Genomic DNA, 19,953 nt, shown 5'->3' on the forward strand with positions numbered 1-19,953 from the left:
GAACTTATAATGTAGCGAGGCAAACCAGCCCCAACGGGGGACCGAACAGGTGGGAAAGTGGAATAACCTCAACCCACTCCTCTCGAGTCCCCATCCCCGACAACGACACCCCAGAGTCCGCCCCTCCCGCTCCCGGCCTCCATAGGCATACCCCACACTGCTCTGAGTCTGGAGCAGATACGACTTCCATCATGCTTTCACGTACCGCGGCGCCCACCAAGGCGTCGGCCAGGACCCTCTCGCGCGCCGCCGTCGAGCAATGCCGAACCTTTGCGACCGTCCAAGATGGCTCTGCCAATCCCGTACGCCACTACGGCGGTCTCAAGGACCAGGATCGCATCTTCCAGAACCTCTACGGCCGTTACCCGCCCGACCTGAAGCATGCGAAAAAGATGGGCGACTGGCACAAGACCAAGGAGATTCTCCTCAAGGGTCACGACTGGATCATTGGCGAGGTCAAGGCCTCTGGTCTTAGAGGCCGTGGTGGAGCTGGTTTCCCCTCGGGACTCAAATGGGTGTGTTTGCAAAACGGGCTTCTAGAAAATAAATTCAATCGGCATGCTTACTGACTGTTATCTCTTGCATGTCAGTCGTTCATGAACTTCAAGGACTGGGACAAGGACGACAAGCCCCGTTATTTGGTCGTCAATGCCGATGAGGGTGAGCCGGGTACCTGCAAGGACCGCGAGATCATGCGCAAGGATCCCCACAAACTTGTCGAGGGCTGCTTGGTCGCCGGCCGTGCCATGAATGCTACTGCTGCCTACATCTACATCCGTGGCGAATTCATCCAGGAGGCTGCCATCTTGCAGAACGCCATCAACGAGGCTTATGCTGATGGGCTTATCGGAAAGAATGCCTGCGGCTCCGGCTACGATTTCGATGTCTACCTCCACCGCGGTGCCGGTGCCTACGTGTGCGGCGAGGAGACCAGTTTGATCGAGTCTCTTGAGGGCAAGCCCGGAAAGCCCCGTCTGAAGCCTCCTTTCCCCGCCGCCGTCGGTCTGTTCGGTTGCCCTTCGACTGTTGCCAACGTCGAGACTATCGCTGTCGCTCCCACCATCTGCCGCCGTGGTGGCAGCTGGTTTGCCGGCTTCGGCCGTGAGCGCAACCAGGGTACCAAGCTTTTCTGCATCAGCGGCCACGTCAACAACCCGTGCACTGTTGAGGAGGAGATGAGCATCCCGATGCGTGAGCTTATTGATAAGCACTGCGGCGGTGTCCGCGGTGGCTGGGATAACCTTTTGGCCGTCATTCCCGGTGGATCCTCGACGCCTATCCTGCCCAAGCACATCTGCGATAGCCAGTTGATGGATTTCGATGCGCTCAAGGACAGCCAGTCCGGTCTGGGTACCGCCGCCCTTATCGTCATGGACAAGAGCACTGATGTCGTCCGCGCCATTTCCCGACTAAGCCACTTCTACCGCCATGAATCCTGCGGCCAATGCACACCTTGCCGTGAAGGCAGCAAGTGGACCGAGCAGATTATGAAGCGTTTCGAGAAGGGTCAGGGCCGCGAGAGGGAGATTGATATGCTCCAGGAGTTGACCAAGCAGGTTGAAGGTCACACCATTTGCGGTAGGTCTATTTGCTTTGTTCCATGATCATTGTTGATTGGTACTGACAATGGTTGGTTCAGCTCTCGGCGAAGCTTTTGCCTGGCCTATTCAAGGCCTCATCCGCCACTTCCGGCCCGAGCTGGAGGCCCGTATGCGGAAGTTTGCCCAGGAGAACGGTGGTGAGGCTCTTGCTGGTGGCTGGCAACGCAATGCCAGACAACAGGGCAAGCTCGTCTCGCCTGGCATGTAAGCGGTCTAAAGACAACAGTGCTTGGTGCATGGCTTTCAAGTGAATAATCAACAACAGGATGGAGGCCGAAGAAAGTGCGTTCCCAGTACGCATAGAGCCTTCTTTGTTATAAGCCCAACATAGAGAAAACCGGCCGCTTTTAGAGCGTGTCTGTATCATACGTCTGTGCACAAAAGCCATGCCGTAGAAACTTTAGACTTCCTCAGTTGGGCTTATGTTATTGTATTTATTTTGGCCTTTACGTCTTGCAAATATGGTGTGCCCTTGACCAGGTGGGGCATGAAATTTGGATGAGACACAAAGTGGTGAGGCGAAATGTCAGATATTGTCGATGATCCCGTCAGATCACATGTGTTGTTGTTTTGGTGGTGATGATTTTCATTCCGCTATGGAACCGTTGACAACTCAGGCCCAGAACAGATCCAGCCATCATCCCAGCAACCTCCACTTAATGTCCGGGGAGCAGTTCAGGGTGCTCCCGCGCGCGTGTTTCCACTCGTCCACAACCGAGAACGGCCTTTTTCTGGGGACCCTGATGACCTGTCAATCTTCCCAGGGCTCCATGCCTGCCCAATGAACACCTCTCAAGACACCAAAAACACAGCTTCACAGCCTTCTTCTGCCCCTCGGTTTTTCCTAATTCAGGTTCATAAGGGGTCGTAAACAGTCACGCCGATGGGTCCTGTTTTGGCTGTACAAATCGACTCTTGATTCACATTACAACAGGCTTGCTCCTGAAGATCATCTCATTCAAAAAGCTCAAATAATCTTTACCGCTTTTATGGGAAAAATCATCTACTCTCAAACACTCACAACCTCACTACCTTCACCACCAGACCGCAATATTCTTGAATTCAACAAGCTTCAACCCTCTACTGGACTCCCTCTCAAATAGCAAAATACAAACACATACACACCCACCCTCACATCACCAAATGCCCCCAAGCGGCTTCTCCCACCAACGCTCCCAATCCACCTCCTCCCTCCCACCCTCATCCGCCTCCATCGTTGGCTCCTCCTTCGGCATCCACGCCCGCCACGCATCCACCTCTCTTGCCCGCGGGCCCGGCGCGCACATCACCCGTCCCACGAGCATCCCCAGTTTCCGGGGTTATTATTATTATTACTCGCTGTCGCTGAGGACCGGGTCGACTCAGGACGTGGGAGGATTGTTGGCTGGTCCGTTGCTGGGTGGTCGGCAACAAGCCGATAAGGACGCAAAGGAGAAGGAGAAGAAAAAGAAGAGGGGTACGCAGGGGCAGGGCAAGGGAGGAGGAGGAGGACAGGGAGGGGGAGGCGGACCAGGTGGTGGGAAGGGGACTGGGTCTTGAAGGATTGGTGTGTTGAATTTGTGTTTGTGAGTTTGAAGCACACATACCTACATACACGCACGTCGAGTTTTGAGGTTCGTGAGGGGATGAGTCAAAACATGGACACCACGATGAACGAACGGGGGGCGGCTGTGGCTGCATCTGATGGCAAGAGGGTTGTGGTGATGGTTGAGCGGATAAAGGTGAAAAAGCGAAGCAACTTTGAGACTCTCATCAAGTTTGGGACAGATGCCTGTGAGTTTGATGCACTCCCTTTTCGTTCTCCATAACCTTGCTGAGGGCACTTAATACTCTCTCTACTGCGCTTTTCCAACCCAACACTCATCCACTGCAAACCACAGTCCGTTCAACCTGGATTAACGCCCTCTTCTTCTCTTAGCTGGTCTCGAACGTACCTTCCGCCTCTTCCAGGCCCTCGCCCAATGCATCGCCCACATCCCCTCCATCCGCTCCATCTTCGTCCTCATCCTCTCCTCCCTCCGCATCCTCCTTGGCTTCTTCTTTTTGAGCAGCACATCCAACTTATCTCCACCCTCCAAAGAACTCTTTTCCCCGTCAGCCAAAGCAGAATCCCAAGTCATCACCACTGCTCTAGGCGTCCGCTCAAGATTAGCACAAGGCCGCCGCTTCTTCAGGATCTTTCGCTTCTTGGACAGTTTTCATTCTGCTTCGACTCTCTATTACCAGTACCAGGCACAAACTGAAATCGACAAGAGCGAGGTGGGTATGTACTGCATGTGGTTGGACATCATGTCCAAGAGTTTCAATGGGATGTACCTCCTCTTCGAGACGCTGGGATTCTGCGCGGCGCTGGGCGTACCGGGGCTGGACCCGTGGGGCCCAGAGGTCAATAGGTTTTTGCATGTGGAAGGTCAAAGGTTTTGGTTGTTTGCGCTTGTTTGCGGGGTGATTGGGGGTGTGGTCAGGCTGGTGTATGACCGCGACCTGGCTGGTGGTGGTGGTGGTGCTGCCAGTGATGGAACTTCTGAGACGGAAAAGGAGAACGAGACAGGAACACAAGCGGATGATGGGCATGGCAATCAACTCAAGGAGGAGGAGCGCCAGCGTGCTGCGTTGGAACAAAGGGCAGAAGAGGAGCAGAGGATGGCGATTCGGATGGATCGTCGTATGCGGACCAAACGTAGGATCACGGCTGATTTGCTTGATCTTGCTCAGCCGGGTGCTGTTGTTGGGTGGTTTCCAGACTGGCCGGGCATGATTGGGCTTATGATGGTTGGAAGTACGTGGCTTACTGGCGTAGAGGTGTGGGAGAAGTGTGCGCAGTGAATCAGTGGTGGTGGTTCATGTTCATCAAAGCCTAGATCTTGGATACAGCGACGCTCGTATAAAGCTGTGCGGGATGAAAAAACAAAAAAAGGGCAACATGTATATTATTTATCCGCAAGCTAAGGAGTCTGGCGTGTTTTTATCCATGTTGCCAGTTTTCGGTTTTATTCATTGCATATTGTCGTCCGTGTAATAGCTTCTGTTCATCGTCCGTAAAGTTACCAACTCACAACCTTGTGCTCCCTCACCACTGTTGCAAAGTTTCAAGATCCCAGACGAGTCAGTGGAAGAAGTCCCTGTTTACCGTATGTATAGAGGCGTATAATCAAGCGGCGATGGACATCGGAGGATTCCCTGCCTCGGCCTCGGTCTCAACGGGGAGTTGAATGTAATAATCCTTTTGCACAGGTCCATCACTGTGGTATGCGATTTCGATGGTAGTTCTCCGGCCAAGCGGCTTGATCTGGTCGAGGATGACGGCGAGAAGCTGGAAGCTTCTGTAGATATAGATGGAAGATATCAGTACTGAACACAAATCATGGGCTTCGCGTTCAGATAGTAACATACCCGATAACATATCCAATGATGAGAGGAGCTTGCCAGCTGTTCAAGTAGTACCACCAAGCATCGTCGAAGGCGCACTCTAGTTGATTGCCGGTTCCGTGTCAGTAGTCTATTTCTGTTGAATGGCCTGTTCCTCGACTCGAAAAACCAGTAACCTATGGGGGGACTTACTCGTAAAAACGATCAACGTTATCCCAAAATACAACTCGATAAACACCCCAAACAGCCTCACAAGAAGGCGTCTCACTCTCCACGTCTTCTTATCACCATCCATCCACTTCTGCCCCAAGAAGTCCTTACCGCCAAGGACACAGAACCAGTCTCCAACCGCGAGTGAGATCCTAGGAATCTTGAAGTTAAGACCACGGACATTGCTGCGCCGGTTCTCCCGCACCAGCTTCAAGATAAAGCACCCGTTCGTGATCAACATGAAGATCAGTTCAACGAAGATGACCACCACAAAGCCGTTATTGCCAAGTCTTCCGGCGACGGCCCAGGTGATGATGTTGGCGAGGGTGAGAACGAAGAGGATGAGGCGGGTGATCATCACCAGGGAGGCACTGATTCCGAACCTTTTGGTGACCTTGTTGTTGTCGTTGTCATCATCGCTATCGAAATCATCGTCGGCGGCAAGGCAGCCCTCGGTTTCGGAAGGGGCAGAGGCGGGAGAAGGTTCGAGGAAGAGGGAGGCGTTGAGACCAGGTCCTCCTTTGGGCGGGTTGGTGTCTGTTGAGGCGAGGACGGGGGAGGAGGGAGAGGTTTCGCTCATCTTGGTAAAATTTGGCGATGGAGTTCTGGGAAAGAGAAGTCAAAGGCGGCAACAAGTGATATCAAGAGTACAAAATGTGATTTACAGTAGAGATTCAGAAAAAGTAGCCATCATCAAACAAAGTCAGGATTTCTCATTTATAGATCCCTGACTCTAGCAGGTGCTGAGCCTCACATATCCCCTCTGAAATGGTTTCATAAGGCAGCTCCTGCGGGGCCATCATCGCCGTGACGCGTCCGTTGCCAGCAATACGAAGAAACAGCTTTGCCTTAGCGATGAATGGCCTCCACCCGTCAGCAGTTTTGTGGCCAAGGGGCACTGAATCTGGAGCTCCTTATGCTGTCCGAACATTGAAACGCTGCAAGCGAAAAGTCCGAATATGAGAGCAAATAGGAGTCGAGCTTATTCGGCTGCCTGGCGGAATAACTGCCAACACCCTTCGTGGACCAGCGAAAAGTAAGCCGTTGAGGGGCTTCGTGGCGATGTGAGCCTGGAGTCGAATGACTTTTGAATTATTAGTAAGGCGTCCATCTTTCATTTCTGAACGTGCCATCCAATTCTATAAACGATCCAATATCAACAACTGGATCACGAGTGTTCAAGAAGGGATGTACTCGTCTAGTCAGACGGTCGATTTTGAAGACCTGACGAGTATGGGTTGTGAGCAGGGTCAGCATCGGCGAACAATAACAGTTTATGCCAATGAGTGTGACTATGCATGTAAGAGCATACACCGACAGTAGTAAGCTTTGACCTTATCCCGTCGCTGGGGACGATACAGCAAGGATACCCCGCCTTGCCACTGGCCGACAGCTGCAGCAAGAAACATGGGACGAGGTACCCGAATACAAGATGCCAAGGGCAGGCCAAAGGGCGGAGAAGTGCGGCAGAAACCCAAACTGGAAGGCGGTCTGGCCCAATTCGGCCAAGGCCCCGTAAATTTTTGCCAGTCGTCCGTCGCGGGGCCCATTGAATTTCGAATTCCACAGTCGATCCTCGCCCAGCGCGCCCGCGTCCTTTGTCCAGAACCGATCTTTGTTCGAGTTTCAGAGGATCCTTCTGGTGTTTTTGCATTCTCACCTCCATGTCCGCCCTGCCTTCCTGGCTCTTCTCCAACAACACCACCTCCTCGTCGACCGCTCCTGCCTCAGAGCCTTCTACTGAACAAAAACCCAAAATGGCCGGCACCAAGAAGGTCGTCAAGAAGTCGGGCGACAAGAAGAAGGCTGCCGCCCAGCCTTCCGCCCAGCTCCTCGCCGCCGTTGAGAAATTCCTCACCGAGAACAACTTCGGAGACGCTGCCACCGAATTCACTAAGCAGATCACCAAGAACGGCTGGGAAAAGAAGTCCTCCGACGCTTCCCTCGTCTCCATTTTCCAGACCTGGGAGGCCAAGCCCAAGCAGGCTGGTAGCACCAGCGGCGATGATAGCGACAGCGATGACGAGAGCAGCAGCTCTAGCGAGTCCGAGTCTTCGGACAGTGACAGCGATAGCGACAGCGAAGATGAGAAGAAGAAAGAAGCCTCCGCCAAAAAGGCCGAGTCCTCAAGCTCTAGCAGCAGCGACTCTTCGAGCGACAGCTCTAGCGACTCCAGCTCCAGCGAGGATGAGGCCAAGAAGACCAAGGCCGCCGCCTCCGCCACCAACCCTCTGAAGCGCAAGGCCGAGTCCAGCTCTGAGAGCTCTTCCTCGTCGTCCGATTCTTCCTCCAGCGACTCTTCCAGCTCCGAGGACGAGGCCCCCAAGGCCAAGAAGCAGAAGGTTGCCGAGTCTTCTTCCTCCTCTTCTGAGTCTTCATCTGACTCCTCCTCCGACTCGTCTTCTTCCTCCGAATCCGAAGACGACAAGAAGAAGCCCGCCGCTAAGGCTGCATCCCCCAAGAAGGCCGCTGCCGCCAAGAAGGAGGAGTCTTCGGACTCGTCCTCTTCCGACTCTTCGTCCTCCGAATCTTCTTCCGAGTCTAGCTCAGACTCTTCTTCCTCCGACTCTTCTTCTGATTCGGATTCGAGCTCCAGCGATTCTGACTCATCTTCGGACTCTTCGTCTGATTCCGATTCCAGCTCGGACTCCGACTCTGACTCTTCTGAGTCCGAGGCTGAGAAGAAGGAGGTCAAGAAGGAAGCCAAGAAGGCTACCAAGTCTGACAGCTCCTCCAGCGACAGCTCTTCTAGCGATTCTTCGTCCGACTCTGAGGATGAGAAGAAGACTGAGAAGAAGAAGGCCGCTTCCACCAACGGCTCCGACTCCTCCGCCACGCTCAAGGCTTCCACCGAGTCCACTCCTGTCCCTACCACCGAGGAGAAGACCAACAACCGGGGCAAGGCCAATGGACCCCTACCCAAGAAGGAGATCCAGCCCTTCTCTCGCGTGCGCAAGGACGTCGTTGTTGACCCGCGTCTCGCTTCCAACGCTTTCGCCGGTCACGAGTGGGGCCAGAAGGCGCACGAGGATTTGATCGTCACCAGAGGCAAGGGCTTCACCAAGGAGAAGAACAAGAAGAAGAGGGGCAGCTACCGGGGCGGGCGCATTGACACCTCCGCCGTCGGCGGCATCAAGTTCGATGACTAAACGGTCATTGATAGACTGATCTGTCCTGTCAGACTTGTCTCCTTTTCTTTCCTTGCTAAAACTCGGTTCTTCTCTGGTATAACAAAAGCTTTGCTTCCTCTTTCCGACCAGTCAAGGATTTCTCTGTGTGCTTTTTGTTTGCATTTGCGATATACCAATTTTTCTCTTTCCTATCTTGATGCATTGTCCGGGGGTGGGCGCGTGCATCTTTCTTCAACTTGGCTAGAGGACAGCATCATGTTGTTATTCTCATACTTGGCGATATGTAAGACATAGATGGTGACGGACGGGTGACTGGCCATAATCGTTGCCGCCCTTACCATCTTCTATATGTATAGACTAGAATCAGGATAGTTTCTAGTATGGACTTGCGCGGAGCTTGATTGCGATGCGTGGGTACCGAGTTATCGAAACCATCTATAATGAGCTTACATCAAGTTTACTTACGGGAGATGTATTGTGAATAAGAATCCGGCCGTGTATCGCCCTGGACAGCATGCCATGTCAAGTCAAACCGTTTAACGCAGGTCCGGCGACTCTGGCTGGTGATTCATGCCTCCTTCCTGGCCTACAGCCATGCGATAAACGTAGTGCCCATGCCTGGCTCCTGTTATCTAGATGTCAGATGAGTTATAAATTGAATAGAATCCCATTATACTAGTCGCGGTTGTTGTTGTTGCCTGCTATGACCCCGAATCGAAAATCAAACCAGAGGTAGTTTTGGTGTTTCCGCGCCGGTCGTGAGAGAGCCTTGTGAGGTTGAAACACTCCACGGTGAGACAGTGATGTCCATGTCATGTCATACCCATTGATCAACACTCCCTGTGACCTTGCCAGTTTTTCTCCATCGCTCTCAGTATCATCAACGGCCAACTGTCAAACTAAACCCGCTTGCGTTCGGTATACTGTACACGGTATGACAGCCTGGAATCGTTGTCTCCTTCTTTGCCAGTTCATCTGCCGGATGGGGCTTGCAAAATCACCCTTCTTTACGAAATACGATGACAGGCAGTGAAATGTTCCACTTTGCTCGGCAGTGATCAAGGCGGCTCATCGGGCTACCATGTTGGTGGATTGGTGGATAGTCTAGTTTGTCAAAATGGGCAGATCTGAGCAACCGTTGGTGTCCCAAGGGACCGGAAACAGTTGAACCTCAAATTGACAAGCGGGTCGTTTAGGGCTGAGACGAACCGGCACAGCCTCGCTCGGATGGACAGTGGTTGGTTGATTGGTTGCGCAACGCATTTCCATTGTCTTGTGAATGCAGAAAAAAAAAAAAAAATGATGGGGTTTATTAGCCTGAGGCATTCAGAAAGGCTTCTTTCTGATCTGTTGGCACACATCTATTGCCGAGCCGTTTGTGCTGGCACATGTTGGAGAGGGTATGTCTTTCACATGTTGGACCGAACGATGGTAAGGGAAAGATACTGTTAGTCAAACACCCCAGTCCGTCCGGAAGTGTACAAGGTGTATGATTAATCCCAACTGGAAATTTCAGTTTGCAAGTTTTCAACCTGTTCCAACAGACAGATCATGTATTTCACCGCATCCGGTATCAACTTGCCGCTTAGTATATGACTCGTGCAGGTCCGGAATGTCAGGCGCAGATTTGATCATCTGTTGACTGGGTGTTAGGAGCTTCAAGGAAACTCAGTGGAGACGTATTCATAAAAGACCCAGAGGATGATCGGCGTTTTGATATCTTAACTTCGCTCATCGATTCGATGTTTGAACCAGCTAGGTAGTAAGATGCACCAACTACCTAGCTTGCCGGTACGTCTGCTTACTGGAAGTCCGCTCGCTGCGTCAATACACTTTGGCTTTATGTCATTTTGGTGGCTTGGTATTCCGCTCTAAGGTCTGGCTATCGGTGCATGGCGGATGATCTCAAATGTTCGGCGGCCGGCTTCGGTAGGTGAGCTCAATATGTTTCCTGGTGATTCTCTAATTGCATATGACACTCCTCTGAAGCTCGTGAGGCTGGATTTTCCTAACATCAGCTGATGGTGTGCTACATAAAGGGCTACCACGGCGCTGGATGATGCTTCGAGCAAGTGGGCAATTATTGAAGTGGTAAACGGTCACGGGCTGTTGGTCTTGCTTGCGACGGCATCAAGGCGGCGTCTCATATTGACCAACAGAGTAAAAGATGTTGTCGGTTGATTGAACCATGGAATACCAAGGGATAAAGTACATCGTCAATCAAGGAATAGCGGACGGTGTAAGTCATTGTCAGGTGGATTGGTGTTGAATGATTATCTAACAGCAAGCTCGTGTGGTGGGCGGAGGTTGTTGAAGTTGGAGTTGGCCATTGGAGTTGGCGTTGGATCGTGCATAAACCACTACAATCGAGACCCCTAAAACTGCATGACCGCCGAAATCCATGCAGTGAATGGCCTATATGCAGCTTCTGGAAGCGGGGCTTGAGCCAAGATAGCTATTTCAGACCTCAGAATCCTATGCAATAACTAGCATATATGCAGTATCTGGAGTATGCAATTTCATGGATCTCAACTGTAAATGATTATGCCTGTGTGCCAAGATCTCTCACACAGCCCACTGGCTCCTACGATAGGTCCCTTGCGATTGGACATCCACACCCGCCTGAGGAGTTCCCTTGAGGAGGCGCAGCGGGATTGCAACATGACCACTTTTTTCTTCCAGGTGAAAAGGGACGGGAGATGGCCGGGGGCATGACTGTGAGCTAGGTCGGTAGGTATGTATGAGTGTACCGTGACAGCTGTTTACCTTACCGGAGGCACACAGGCTCCCGTGTGGCATCCATCCTGAATAGGGCATTCCTACCAGAAGGCGCGAAGCGAGGGAAGCGCCTTTGTGAGGGGCTGCTGCCCTTCCTTGGCTGCTGCCGCTGCCTCGTCGTCTGCTGTGCCTTACAGCCCTGCCGAGACTTGTGACGCTCAGATTTCAGTTCATCCGAACACATCTTGCTGCTCACCTCAATTTGGCCTCAGAAACCAACACGAGGTACTCTTCAAACCACTCCACGCGGCTCCACGTTTTAAATCCCTTTGTTTTGAAAGGAGCTACCCCCTGTTTGGCGCGATCGAGCTCATCCAACGATGCCGACTTGTCCAAGGTCGTCATAGGCTAAGAGCGTCAGTATCGACGCCCGTTATTTTCTCTCTACCCAGCTGGACCGCCCTTTCATTGTTATCATCGGGCTGTTTGGCGCGATCTGTCGAGCAATCACTTTTATACTTGAAAGGAAGATTGCCAACGACGGGCTCTTTATCATCTCAACTAAACCGCCTGCCGGATGCGTAAAGGGAGGACGAGAGGGAGCCGTTGCGTTGAACCCAAACCCGCATGTAAAAGGTTATAAAAGTCCTGTCGGTTCTCCCACGAGATGTGTGGCATGGCTCAAAAAAAAGACCCAAGTTCTCCTCACCCATTAAGCAAGCTACGAAGGATCTTTCCATTTGTTCCGTCAAGCAAATCATCATCCCCACCTATCTCAGGCCAGATGGCTTCAGGCGACGAAAAGCCCCGGGCGCCTGCCCCCAGGCCGTATGATTTGGTTGAATCATTCGACAGAGTGATTGCAGCGAGGGACCAGCACAAGTCCACACCCATCAAGCTGCTCCAACAAGACATCAACACGCCCACGCCCCCGAACGCGAAGGAATATTTCCAGCAGCGTGATGAGGTCATAAGGCGCGAAAAGGCACTTGGGTTCGACCACCATTGCACAAGCGAGGCAGATAGCACGGAGATGAAGGCAAATGCGGTGATCCAAAGACTGAAGGACCTAGATGTCACCGAGGTCTACGAAAAGGAGGCCCGAATCGAGGGTTATGCTGGTCAGAAACACAAGCGCGTTCCCGGGGATCGTTTTCTAGTCAATGCCCCAGTCATTGAGAAAACGAGACTATACCGGGCCATTCAGAAGATGCCCAAAGGCGCTCACCTTCACATACACTTTAACGCCAACTTGCTCCCCGAAGTTTTGCTCAACATTGCGAAAGAGCAAGATTACATGTACATCATGAGCGACATACCCCTGCTTGACAAGAAGGCCTTTGAGCGATGCCATCTGAAGTTCAGCATTCTCAGCGAAAATAACTTCAAGACAACTTGGTTGGGGCAACCAGACCTCTTCACACGAGATGAATCGGATCTCAATGGAGCCAAGGAGGAGGATGAGTCTGGCCAACCGAAACACATTATGCTTTTCAAGGAGTTCTGCAACGGGTTTGCCAAGAAGTACGAGGAGGCCTATGCAAGCGATGAGAAATCTCGGCTGAAGATTATGTCTGGGAAAGATCTTGTCGACGAATACCTGACACGCAAAATCGTGTTTCAGCCGGATGAGGCTTACAATCCACATCAAACGGCCAAGGGGTAGGTTCTACGTGGATTCTTGATTCGTGCCAATCGCAAAGCTAATTTTGTCCAAGTGCCTGGCAAAGGTTTAATGCTCATACACAGATGATGAAAGGGCTTTTCAATTACGAGGCAGCTTACAAGGAGTACACGCTAAAGTGCTTGGAGGAGTTCGTGCACGACAACATCCAATACGCCGAGATTCGCCCCAACTTTATGGAAACCAACCAGGTTTGGCACGACAATGGCGAAGGCAGGATTGACAACGAAGGAATCATGGACCTCATTATCGGTGTGTATGAGAAGTTCCAGGAGACTCACAAGCACAGAACCTTCAAGGGACTCAAGATCATCTACTGCACACCACGGTCTTTCAACCCCAACCAGGTCAAATTTGCCCTGGACCAGTGCTTAAAGATGAAGCAGAATGACAAGTATGCGAAATATATCGCCGGTATGTTGTATTATGCACCCGCCGACACGGGGAAGCGAAGGCTAACAGAAGCTCTGTAGGATTCGATCTTGTTGGCGAGGAAGGAGCAGGTCATCCACTCAGTTACTTTATTGAACAGTTTCTCGAGTTCAAGGACAAGTGTAGGGACGCAAAGGTCGACATTCCGTTTTTGTTCCATTGCGGCGAGACTCTGGATGTCGGCACGGAGACCGACGGCAACTTGGTGGACGCTCTTCTTTTAGGTTCAAAGCGTATCGGCCATGGCTTTGCGTTGGCTTGGCATCCATACGTCACGCAGCGAATGAAGAAGCAAAACGTCTGTATTGAGGTGTGTCCTATCTCAAACGAGATCTTGGGCCTTACCCCTAGGATTAGTGGGCATACGGTTTACAGCTTGTTGGCGAACGATGTGCACTGCACTATCAGCACCGACAACGGGACTCTTTTCAGGTTCGTTTCTCTGGAATCCTGCTCGGTGTTCAGCCTGCTAACAAGTATTCATACAGGTCTCGCTTATCTCATGACTTCTACCAGATTATGGTCGGGAAGGCAGATATGTCACTTTATGGGCTACGCCAACTGATCGAGTGGAGCATTGACCACTCCTGTATGGATGACGAGGAGAGGTACCAAACCAGAAGAACATGGGAGAAGCTGTGGAAGCAATTCTGTGACCAGCTGGTGCGGGAATATCCGGACTTGGTGCCGAAAAGCTTGCACCAGAAGCTCTAGATTCCATGCCTTTGGATTCTTGGCGGCGAGTCATGACCGATGTTACGAAGAGATGGCCTACGATACATCCATGATTGGGATTTTAGCGCTTTGTGGCGTTTACTCATTTTTTTTTTCTCCATTATTTTCTCTTGAGGGATCCTCAAGGACGACGGGATGGACGCTGAGGGGTGGCAGATTTAGAAGGAAGGGAACTTGAAGGTTTGTGGGCGCAATGATTTTACAAGTCAATCCAGAAGCGGTGGTTTTTTTTTTCTTATTTTGATTCAAGCGAGATCTTTGTGGTCGTTTGTACACGCTAGAGAGGCCTCTTTGATATCCTTTCCTGTTGACCCGTGGTCAAGTTCTTCTACTCCTCGTTAAGAAGCACACTGGACCTTGATTAGCTTTCAATTTATTCCCCTATAGCTCATGCTTTGTACCCTACCGCCGTTGCTTCCTCCATGCTCTATCCGCTGCGTATGTACAAACTTCCCCATCTACAACCTCTTCGACTCGGGGTCGTTATCCGCCTTTCCGAAGCTCGACAAGCGGCACGGCTACCAACAGCATATGCTCACAGCCTCAGCACCCAGTTAGGGGCTGAGAGAGACACGACATGAAACAGACCATGATCCGTTGCACAACACTGCACATTTCATCTCCCAGGGCGTCCGAAGATCAACCACCATTCCAAACAATTACGGAGAGCCCCGCGTGGCTCAACTAAATTACCATCTTTGCCCGTCTGGTGTCTGAGGTCGGCCGCCACAATGCAACCCTCGGCCTTTTCCCCGTGTCGCATTTCGACTGCACACAGGCTCACAAACCAAAGTGCGAGTTAGACGAACTGCAAGGTGGTCATTCAGTTAATCTTGAGGGTAGGAGGGAAGAGGGAGAAGGGGTCTCATGCAGCCTGGCGCGTTGGATCTATACTCAAAATGATACGCAGCCCATCAGGCAGTCCTGGTGGCATAACCAGCCAGGTTGGTCGGGAATAACGCTGCCTACGGACCAAATGCAATAAGGCTCCAGGCGGCACCCACCCACCATCCCATTTGTGGTTCAGCCATTGCGTGCTGCATCTTAGTCTTTTCTGTGCTTGGTGGCTCGCTATCCACAACAAAGTCTCGAGGTCAAACATTTCACTCAGTCACTTCCCTTCATTTGTCATAAGGGTTTGGCTGCCCGATTTCGAATGGGGGGGAGGGGGGGGGGGCTTTTAGGCGCTGGGAGTTTCTGGGGTTCTGAGAGGCTGTGATGGTTGAGTTGTTACCGCGAGGGTTGCATTGCAGCATTCAGCCCAGGCGCGGTTCTACACTAGTCCGGGTAACACTTCAAGGAGGCTCATATCGCCGATCGAGAACAGGATATTAGGACGCCTTCAGAGCATCATTTTCTCCTTCATGCGATGAATATACCTACCTACCCACGAGCTGTTATACCCTCTTCCATACACCACTTTTAAGTGTAGGTGTCGCATTTGTCCAGGTAGGTAGTTGATTTCCAGGTTTACATTATTTTTATGTTTACACCAAAAAGCCCCGTCCAGTTATTACTTCTTCATTAAGCCTCCTGTCAAGTCACCCTTGTCGTTAGAACCGACCGTTGAAAGGTGAGAGGCTGGTTTGCCTATCGCCTAGCTGGGCGCGTTGCAGCACTCTGATCCTTCACAGGTGGAGACTCCGCTTTGTTGGCGCTTTTCCAAAGATCCTCACTTTGAGAGGCCGTTGGAAAGTAGCGCTGACGCCCCGTGATTCGAGACATAGCCTGATTCGTTAAAGGGAAAGCTGACTTGTGTCTGAAGATTCAAAAAGGAGGCTTGGAGACTCGAGAACTTTTGCGACCTCGCACCTACTTTTGTGGTTGGAGCTTGGTTTTTCGTTTTCTTTAAAGTACTATCTCGGTATGTCTGTACTTCTGTAGTTTCATGGAGCTCCAGAACACTCTCTCATGTATGTACAGCTAACAAGGCGTTAACAGACTTTTATAAACTCATTATCATCCTTCACATTTATCCTCGGTCGGACTACCAGACTAAAGGATTGTCTGAGTAGACGTTCGCATCTCAATCGCATTTGAGCCCTGCCAGCGGCATAGCACTCGTCTACTAACCGAGGACGTCAAGCCATTGGCGACTGTCGGTCTGATATACTCGAACGATTCAAGATAGACCACAAATCAGAACCTCTGGTTTGCTAGACCAGTTGCTTGAACATCATGCCCGACGTCGACGATGATGGTTTCTATCACTGGTTCCCCTGGGGCAAGAACATCAATCCGGGATGGAGCTTCGATGTCATCACGCTTTTGGCCATCATTGGCGAAGGCAGCGTTGCTGAATTCGCTCAAACCATCACCGCCAGTTCTCTCTGCATGCTTCCGCGCCTGATTCCCGCGCCCCAGGCCCTGCTCCGTCCGCAGCGGCCCCAACGACTGCCCGAAGTCCACGCCAAACTGGCAGGCGTCTACGGCGGTACTCTCCTCGACTCCGTCGGCTTCTTTGCCAACATTCTGCACCCACTCGACGAGTACAAGGCGTTCGACTTTAGAGTGTTTGAGATCAAGCATACACATCTTCTCCAGCCCGATGTCAGCAGACGGCTGGAGAAGGAAGGCTTTTTGGGAACTGTTTTCGGTCTCCGATGGCTTAAGAGGAAGAAGGCGAAGAAGCAGGAAGATAGGAACAGCGAGATCACATTCAACAACACAAGAGAAAACGGCATGAACGGAGGAAGCCACGAAACCAGCACCTACGCGAGCGCGAAAACAGACGCAGGCGCCCTCAGGAGGCAACACGGCACCAACAAGCACGTCACCCTCGACGTCGACCCCGAGCAAGGCGACCATGTCCCCACGCCCGGCATCAACCGCCAGCCAACCATGTCCGAGCGCATCACCGACATGGTCACTGCGCCCAAGATGATGACGCCCCAACGCGTCGCCAGCAGCCCCAACGCGCGCTACACCGTCCCGCCTGCCCTGGACTCGCCCATGCATGTCATCAACGTCTTCTCCTTCCTCCTCACCGTCACGATCCTCATCATCACAGCCTATTGGAACGACGGCGCGGCCGTGACCGCCATCGTGACCATCTCCCTCGCCGCCACCGTCATGGGATACGCCTCGTGGTGGTACCCGCTTCTCATGGCGCGACAAGCCAATGCCAAGGTGCCACCAGGCGACGTGGTCATCCGCACGCGCGAGGGCGCCTTCCTCGTGGTCAAATGCACCGAGGAAGTTGCGCGCGAGCTGTACCAGGGCACGGAAGAGTGCCGCTACGTGTCGACAAAGTTCCACCGTCTGTTCATGGGCATCGCCATGGTTTTGCTCATGGTGGCCGTGGTGCTGTTGGGTAACTGCCGGTGGTCGTCCCAGGCCTTGATCGGCGGCGCCTATGTCCTGCTCAACAGCATCTACTGGGTCTGCGGCCTGCTGCCGCAGCGCTTCTTTTGGGACCTTTCCCGATACACGTTCACGGACATCACGCCCGCAGACGTCATGAGCCACGATCCGAACGACGAGCCGCCCAATTTCACAAGGACGCTCTGGTATGCGATTCGCGAGACCAAGAAGGATGCGTGGGTGGATAGGTCTGGAGCCCTGCCTGGCACGCTCCAGTGGAAGAAGTGGCTCGAGGAGGCCCTCAAGGCGGCGAAGGAGGGGAACTATAATTGGGATGCGGTGGGCAGGAAGGATGAGATCATGAGAGAGAATCCGGATGCGTACGTTTCTAGGGAACCGTCAAACCCCGTGAAGCAGCATCAGAGTGGACACTGGCCGAATGATCCAGCGGCGCAGAAGGCACCGTTGGATCAAGTGCAGCCGTCGCCTTATCAGCATCCCGGGGGGACTCTGTGATGTGCTTCATGGTTTGAGTTGACTCCGCTTGAGGTTCTTGCATGATGTTTTCGTTTTTCTTATGCTTGGTTTGGATATGATATACCTGGTCATGACCAACTGGCCGCTTCGAATAGCAAAGTGTTTGGTTCTACATGACTGACTAGACGGTGACAAGAAACCGACACCTAAAGACAAGGTGTTGGGAAAAGAACAAGGTGTAAATGCATGGACGAGTATGGATGAGAGAATAGGTTGACATGTGCCAACATGAATATGAAACACCAAAGTACACTCGAACAAAGAAGGTTGCCGTGTTGAACTGGTGAGGCCTGTACTTGCTTTTGAGCAAAGCCACCCAACCACTTTTCAGGTGAAAGGCCAAGACGCTCTTTATCAACATGTGATAATACCGGGAAGTAACGAACCTTGAAGCTCTGCTCCAGACTCGTGTCGTGTCTGTCCCGTATCCCCGTGTTCGATCGTGTGGGTGTCCTCTTGTCCATGAACGTTTCGATCACCGCGGAACTATCACCGCTCTTTGCTTGCGATGATATTAGCTTGCCATCGACTCGAGCTAACTTGACTGCTTGAGAAGGTTTGATGCTCCACGATCTCCAAGACGATCAACATGGCGTCTAGCGTACACGGTCTCTGGGAGTCTCGCCCCCCACGAAGCCTGCCAGGCCCTCTACGGACCCCCACTTCAACAAGGTCCGCACGGTCCGCAGTCCGGTGGCCGTAAAACTTTTTCAAGGCTCGGCGCTTGGTACGGTGGGCTGGCGAGACTGGCAAGCGATGGCGACATTTCTGTGGGGTCTCCGGAGAGTAGTCCGGATAGGCATCGGTGAACCAGGCCGGCCGTGGAAGTAGTGTTCACGATTCCGGGCTCTCGAAAATATCCATAGTTGCCCCGTGGTAGACCCGTAGTTGATCCGCGAAACGTGGTCAGGGCTCCAGGAGGGGGACCCGAGTCGTTATCACCCAAGTGTGCGGCATGCGGTTCCACCGGGGACACATATCGAGATGTCAGGGCAATGCATCGATGCATGAGCGGGCGGCATTTTGACATCGTGATGGTTGCAGCTTCGGGTGCGCATGTTGTTTGGAAAAAAAAGTTCTTCTTCAAAACTTTCTGCCCTCACCACTGTACCTGCCCTGACGGTTGGGAATACTGTGTTGTTTTTTTGGCTCCTAGATACATACGGCAATACATGCCTGGTCCAGATGGAAGCATCCATCCTCTTTGCCAAAGAACCCTCATGCCTCAAGAACTGCCAAATGGTGTCGTCAGCTGTGGCCACTCCTCGACGTGCTGCGTACTTGTACATAATGACATCTTCAACAACCTTTGCTCTCATGATACCGTAACATCGTGATGAGGGTATTCGGATGCAGATCGATAGTTTCCGTCGGTTACGGCTTGCTCGGCTGCCGGTATCACAGGTTTACAAAAGGTGAAAAATACCTATCTTTCAGCCGGCCGACAACCGGTAGATCCTTTTAACGCACTTGTGCCATTGTTTCCGGTTGTCGGTGTACGTACTGTATGATTGTACGGAACTGTAATCTCCAAATGCCTCAGAAGAAAAAAGACGAAGGGATTCTGCGCGAATCAACCTGTCACAATTCCCACTCTGCTCCGCTGCTACCACTATATCGCGCTTTCGTTTAAAATCTTGTTTAACGCTATTCACGTCGAGACCGTTCGCTGCTGCATCGTAAAGCGTGTCCAACACAACAGATCTTGTTTCCAGCGTTCGCTAAAAGAACGAAACGCTGTTTTAGCGCATCGTAGCTGGTCTATGTAGTAGTATGCGATGAGTCCTGTGAGTCAAAATGAAACGTGGAAACCCTTCTTTGTACCCCGCTCAGGTCGCCCTGACCGCCAAGCTCTCCCACACAAAAGTTGTGAAAAGTAGTGTATCTTGGCTTCCCCGCGGAGAACGTCTGTTGAGGAGAAAAACTGCAATTGACTTTTGTGATTCGACGACAAAGCTTTGTTGATCTTAATTATTTCCCAGAAGAAGAAACCAAATCCAGATGCCGCCAGCCTTGTCCGTACGAACTCAACTGTCCGATATCGGTAGGACAAGGAACTCAACCAGGTCTGGCGTCGGTGAGCTTCTTTCATGGTTGGCACATGGACCGCACAGCTCAATAAGGCTAGCCGAGGAAAAATCCGCACAAGAAGCAAAACGCAAAAGAGAGTTGTGTAGTGTAGTGTACATACGTGCTGGTACCTACACGTGAAGTATACCCAACTGGTGGGTAT

At 52.0% G+C, this 19,953-nt stretch overlaps 6 protein-coding genes across 6 annotated transcripts; 5 read left to right on the top strand and 1 right to left on the bottom strand.

Annotated features, from left to right (window-relative positions):
• The first annotated feature begins 55 nt into the window (after window positions 1-55).
• On the top strand, window positions 56-2,143 carry B0T23DRAFT_338019 (NADH-ubiquinone oxidoreductase 51 kDa subunit, mitochondrial). The gene is made up of 3 exons (XM_062835835.1): window positions 56-515; window positions 591-1,578; window positions 1,640-2,143. The coding sequence occupies exons 1-3, from the start codon at window positions 192-194 to the stop codon at window positions 1,807-1,809; spliced, it is 1,482 nt and encodes a 493-aa protein (XP_062692973.1). The 5' UTR covers window positions 56-191; the 3' UTR covers window positions 1,810-2,143.
• Window positions 2,144-2,744: 601 nt separating this feature from the next.
• Window positions 2,745-4,427, top strand: B0T23DRAFT_317285 (uncharacterized protein; the record flags this gene model as incomplete). Its single annotated transcript, XM_062834995.1, has 3 exons — window positions 2,745-3,133; window positions 3,208-3,374; window positions 3,520-4,427. The coding sequence occupies 3 exons, from the start codon at window positions 2,745-2,747 to the stop codon at window positions 4,425-4,427; spliced, it is 1,464 nt and encodes a 487-aa protein (XP_062692974.1).
• A 162-nt stretch (window positions 4,428-4,589) lies between these two features.
• On the bottom strand, window positions 4,590-6,010 carry B0T23DRAFT_143544 (uncharacterized protein). Its single transcript, XM_062832408.1, has 3 exons — window positions 5,163-6,010; window positions 4,995-5,070; window positions 4,590-4,924 (listed from the first exon to the last, which is right to left on the bottom strand). The coding sequence occupies exons 1-3, from the start codon at window positions 5,758-5,760 to the stop codon at window positions 4,753-4,755; spliced, it is 846 nt and encodes a 281-aa protein (XP_062692975.1). The 5' UTR covers window positions 5,761-6,010; the 3' UTR covers window positions 4,590-4,752.
• Window positions 6,011-6,688: 678 nt separating this feature from the next.
• B0T23DRAFT_379852 (SRP40, C-terminal domain-containing protein) lies at window positions 6,689-8,758 on the top strand. The gene has a single exon (XM_062837173.1). It carries the CDS (start codon window positions 6,845-6,847, stop codon window positions 8,327-8,329), a length of 1,485 nt encoding a protein of 494 aa, XP_062692976.1. The 5' UTR covers window positions 6,689-6,844; the 3' UTR covers window positions 8,330-8,758.
• A 2,727-nt stretch (window positions 8,759-11,485) lies between these two features.
• B0T23DRAFT_143696 (uncharacterized protein) lies at window positions 11,486-14,065 on the top strand. The gene is made up of 4 exons (XM_062832409.1): window positions 11,486-12,691; window positions 12,748-13,127; window positions 13,187-13,577; window positions 13,634-14,065. The coding sequence occupies exons 1-4, from the start codon at window positions 11,697-11,699 to the stop codon at window positions 13,857-13,859; spliced, it is 1,992 nt and encodes a 663-aa protein (XP_062692977.1). The 5' UTR covers window positions 11,486-11,696; the 3' UTR covers window positions 13,860-14,065.
• Window positions 14,066-16,058: 1,993 nt separating this feature from the next.
• B0T23DRAFT_404569 (uncharacterized protein) lies at window positions 16,059-17,699 on the top strand (the record flags this gene model as incomplete). The annotated part of the gene is made up of 1 exon (XM_062838918.1): window positions 16,059-17,699. One exon carries the CDS (start codon window positions 16,059-16,061, stop codon window positions 17,697-17,699), a length of 1,641 nt encoding a protein of 546 aa, XP_062692978.1.
• Window positions 17,700-19,953: the final 2,254 nt, after the last annotated feature.

The sequence above is a fragment of the Neurospora hispaniola genome (assembly GCF_033458365.1).
Source record: "Neurospora hispaniola strain FGSC 10403 chromosome Unknown B0T23scaffold_4, whole genome shotgun sequence".
Taxonomy (NCBI): Eukaryota; Fungi; Ascomycota; class Sordariomycetes; order Sordariales; family Sordariaceae; genus Neurospora; species Neurospora hispaniola.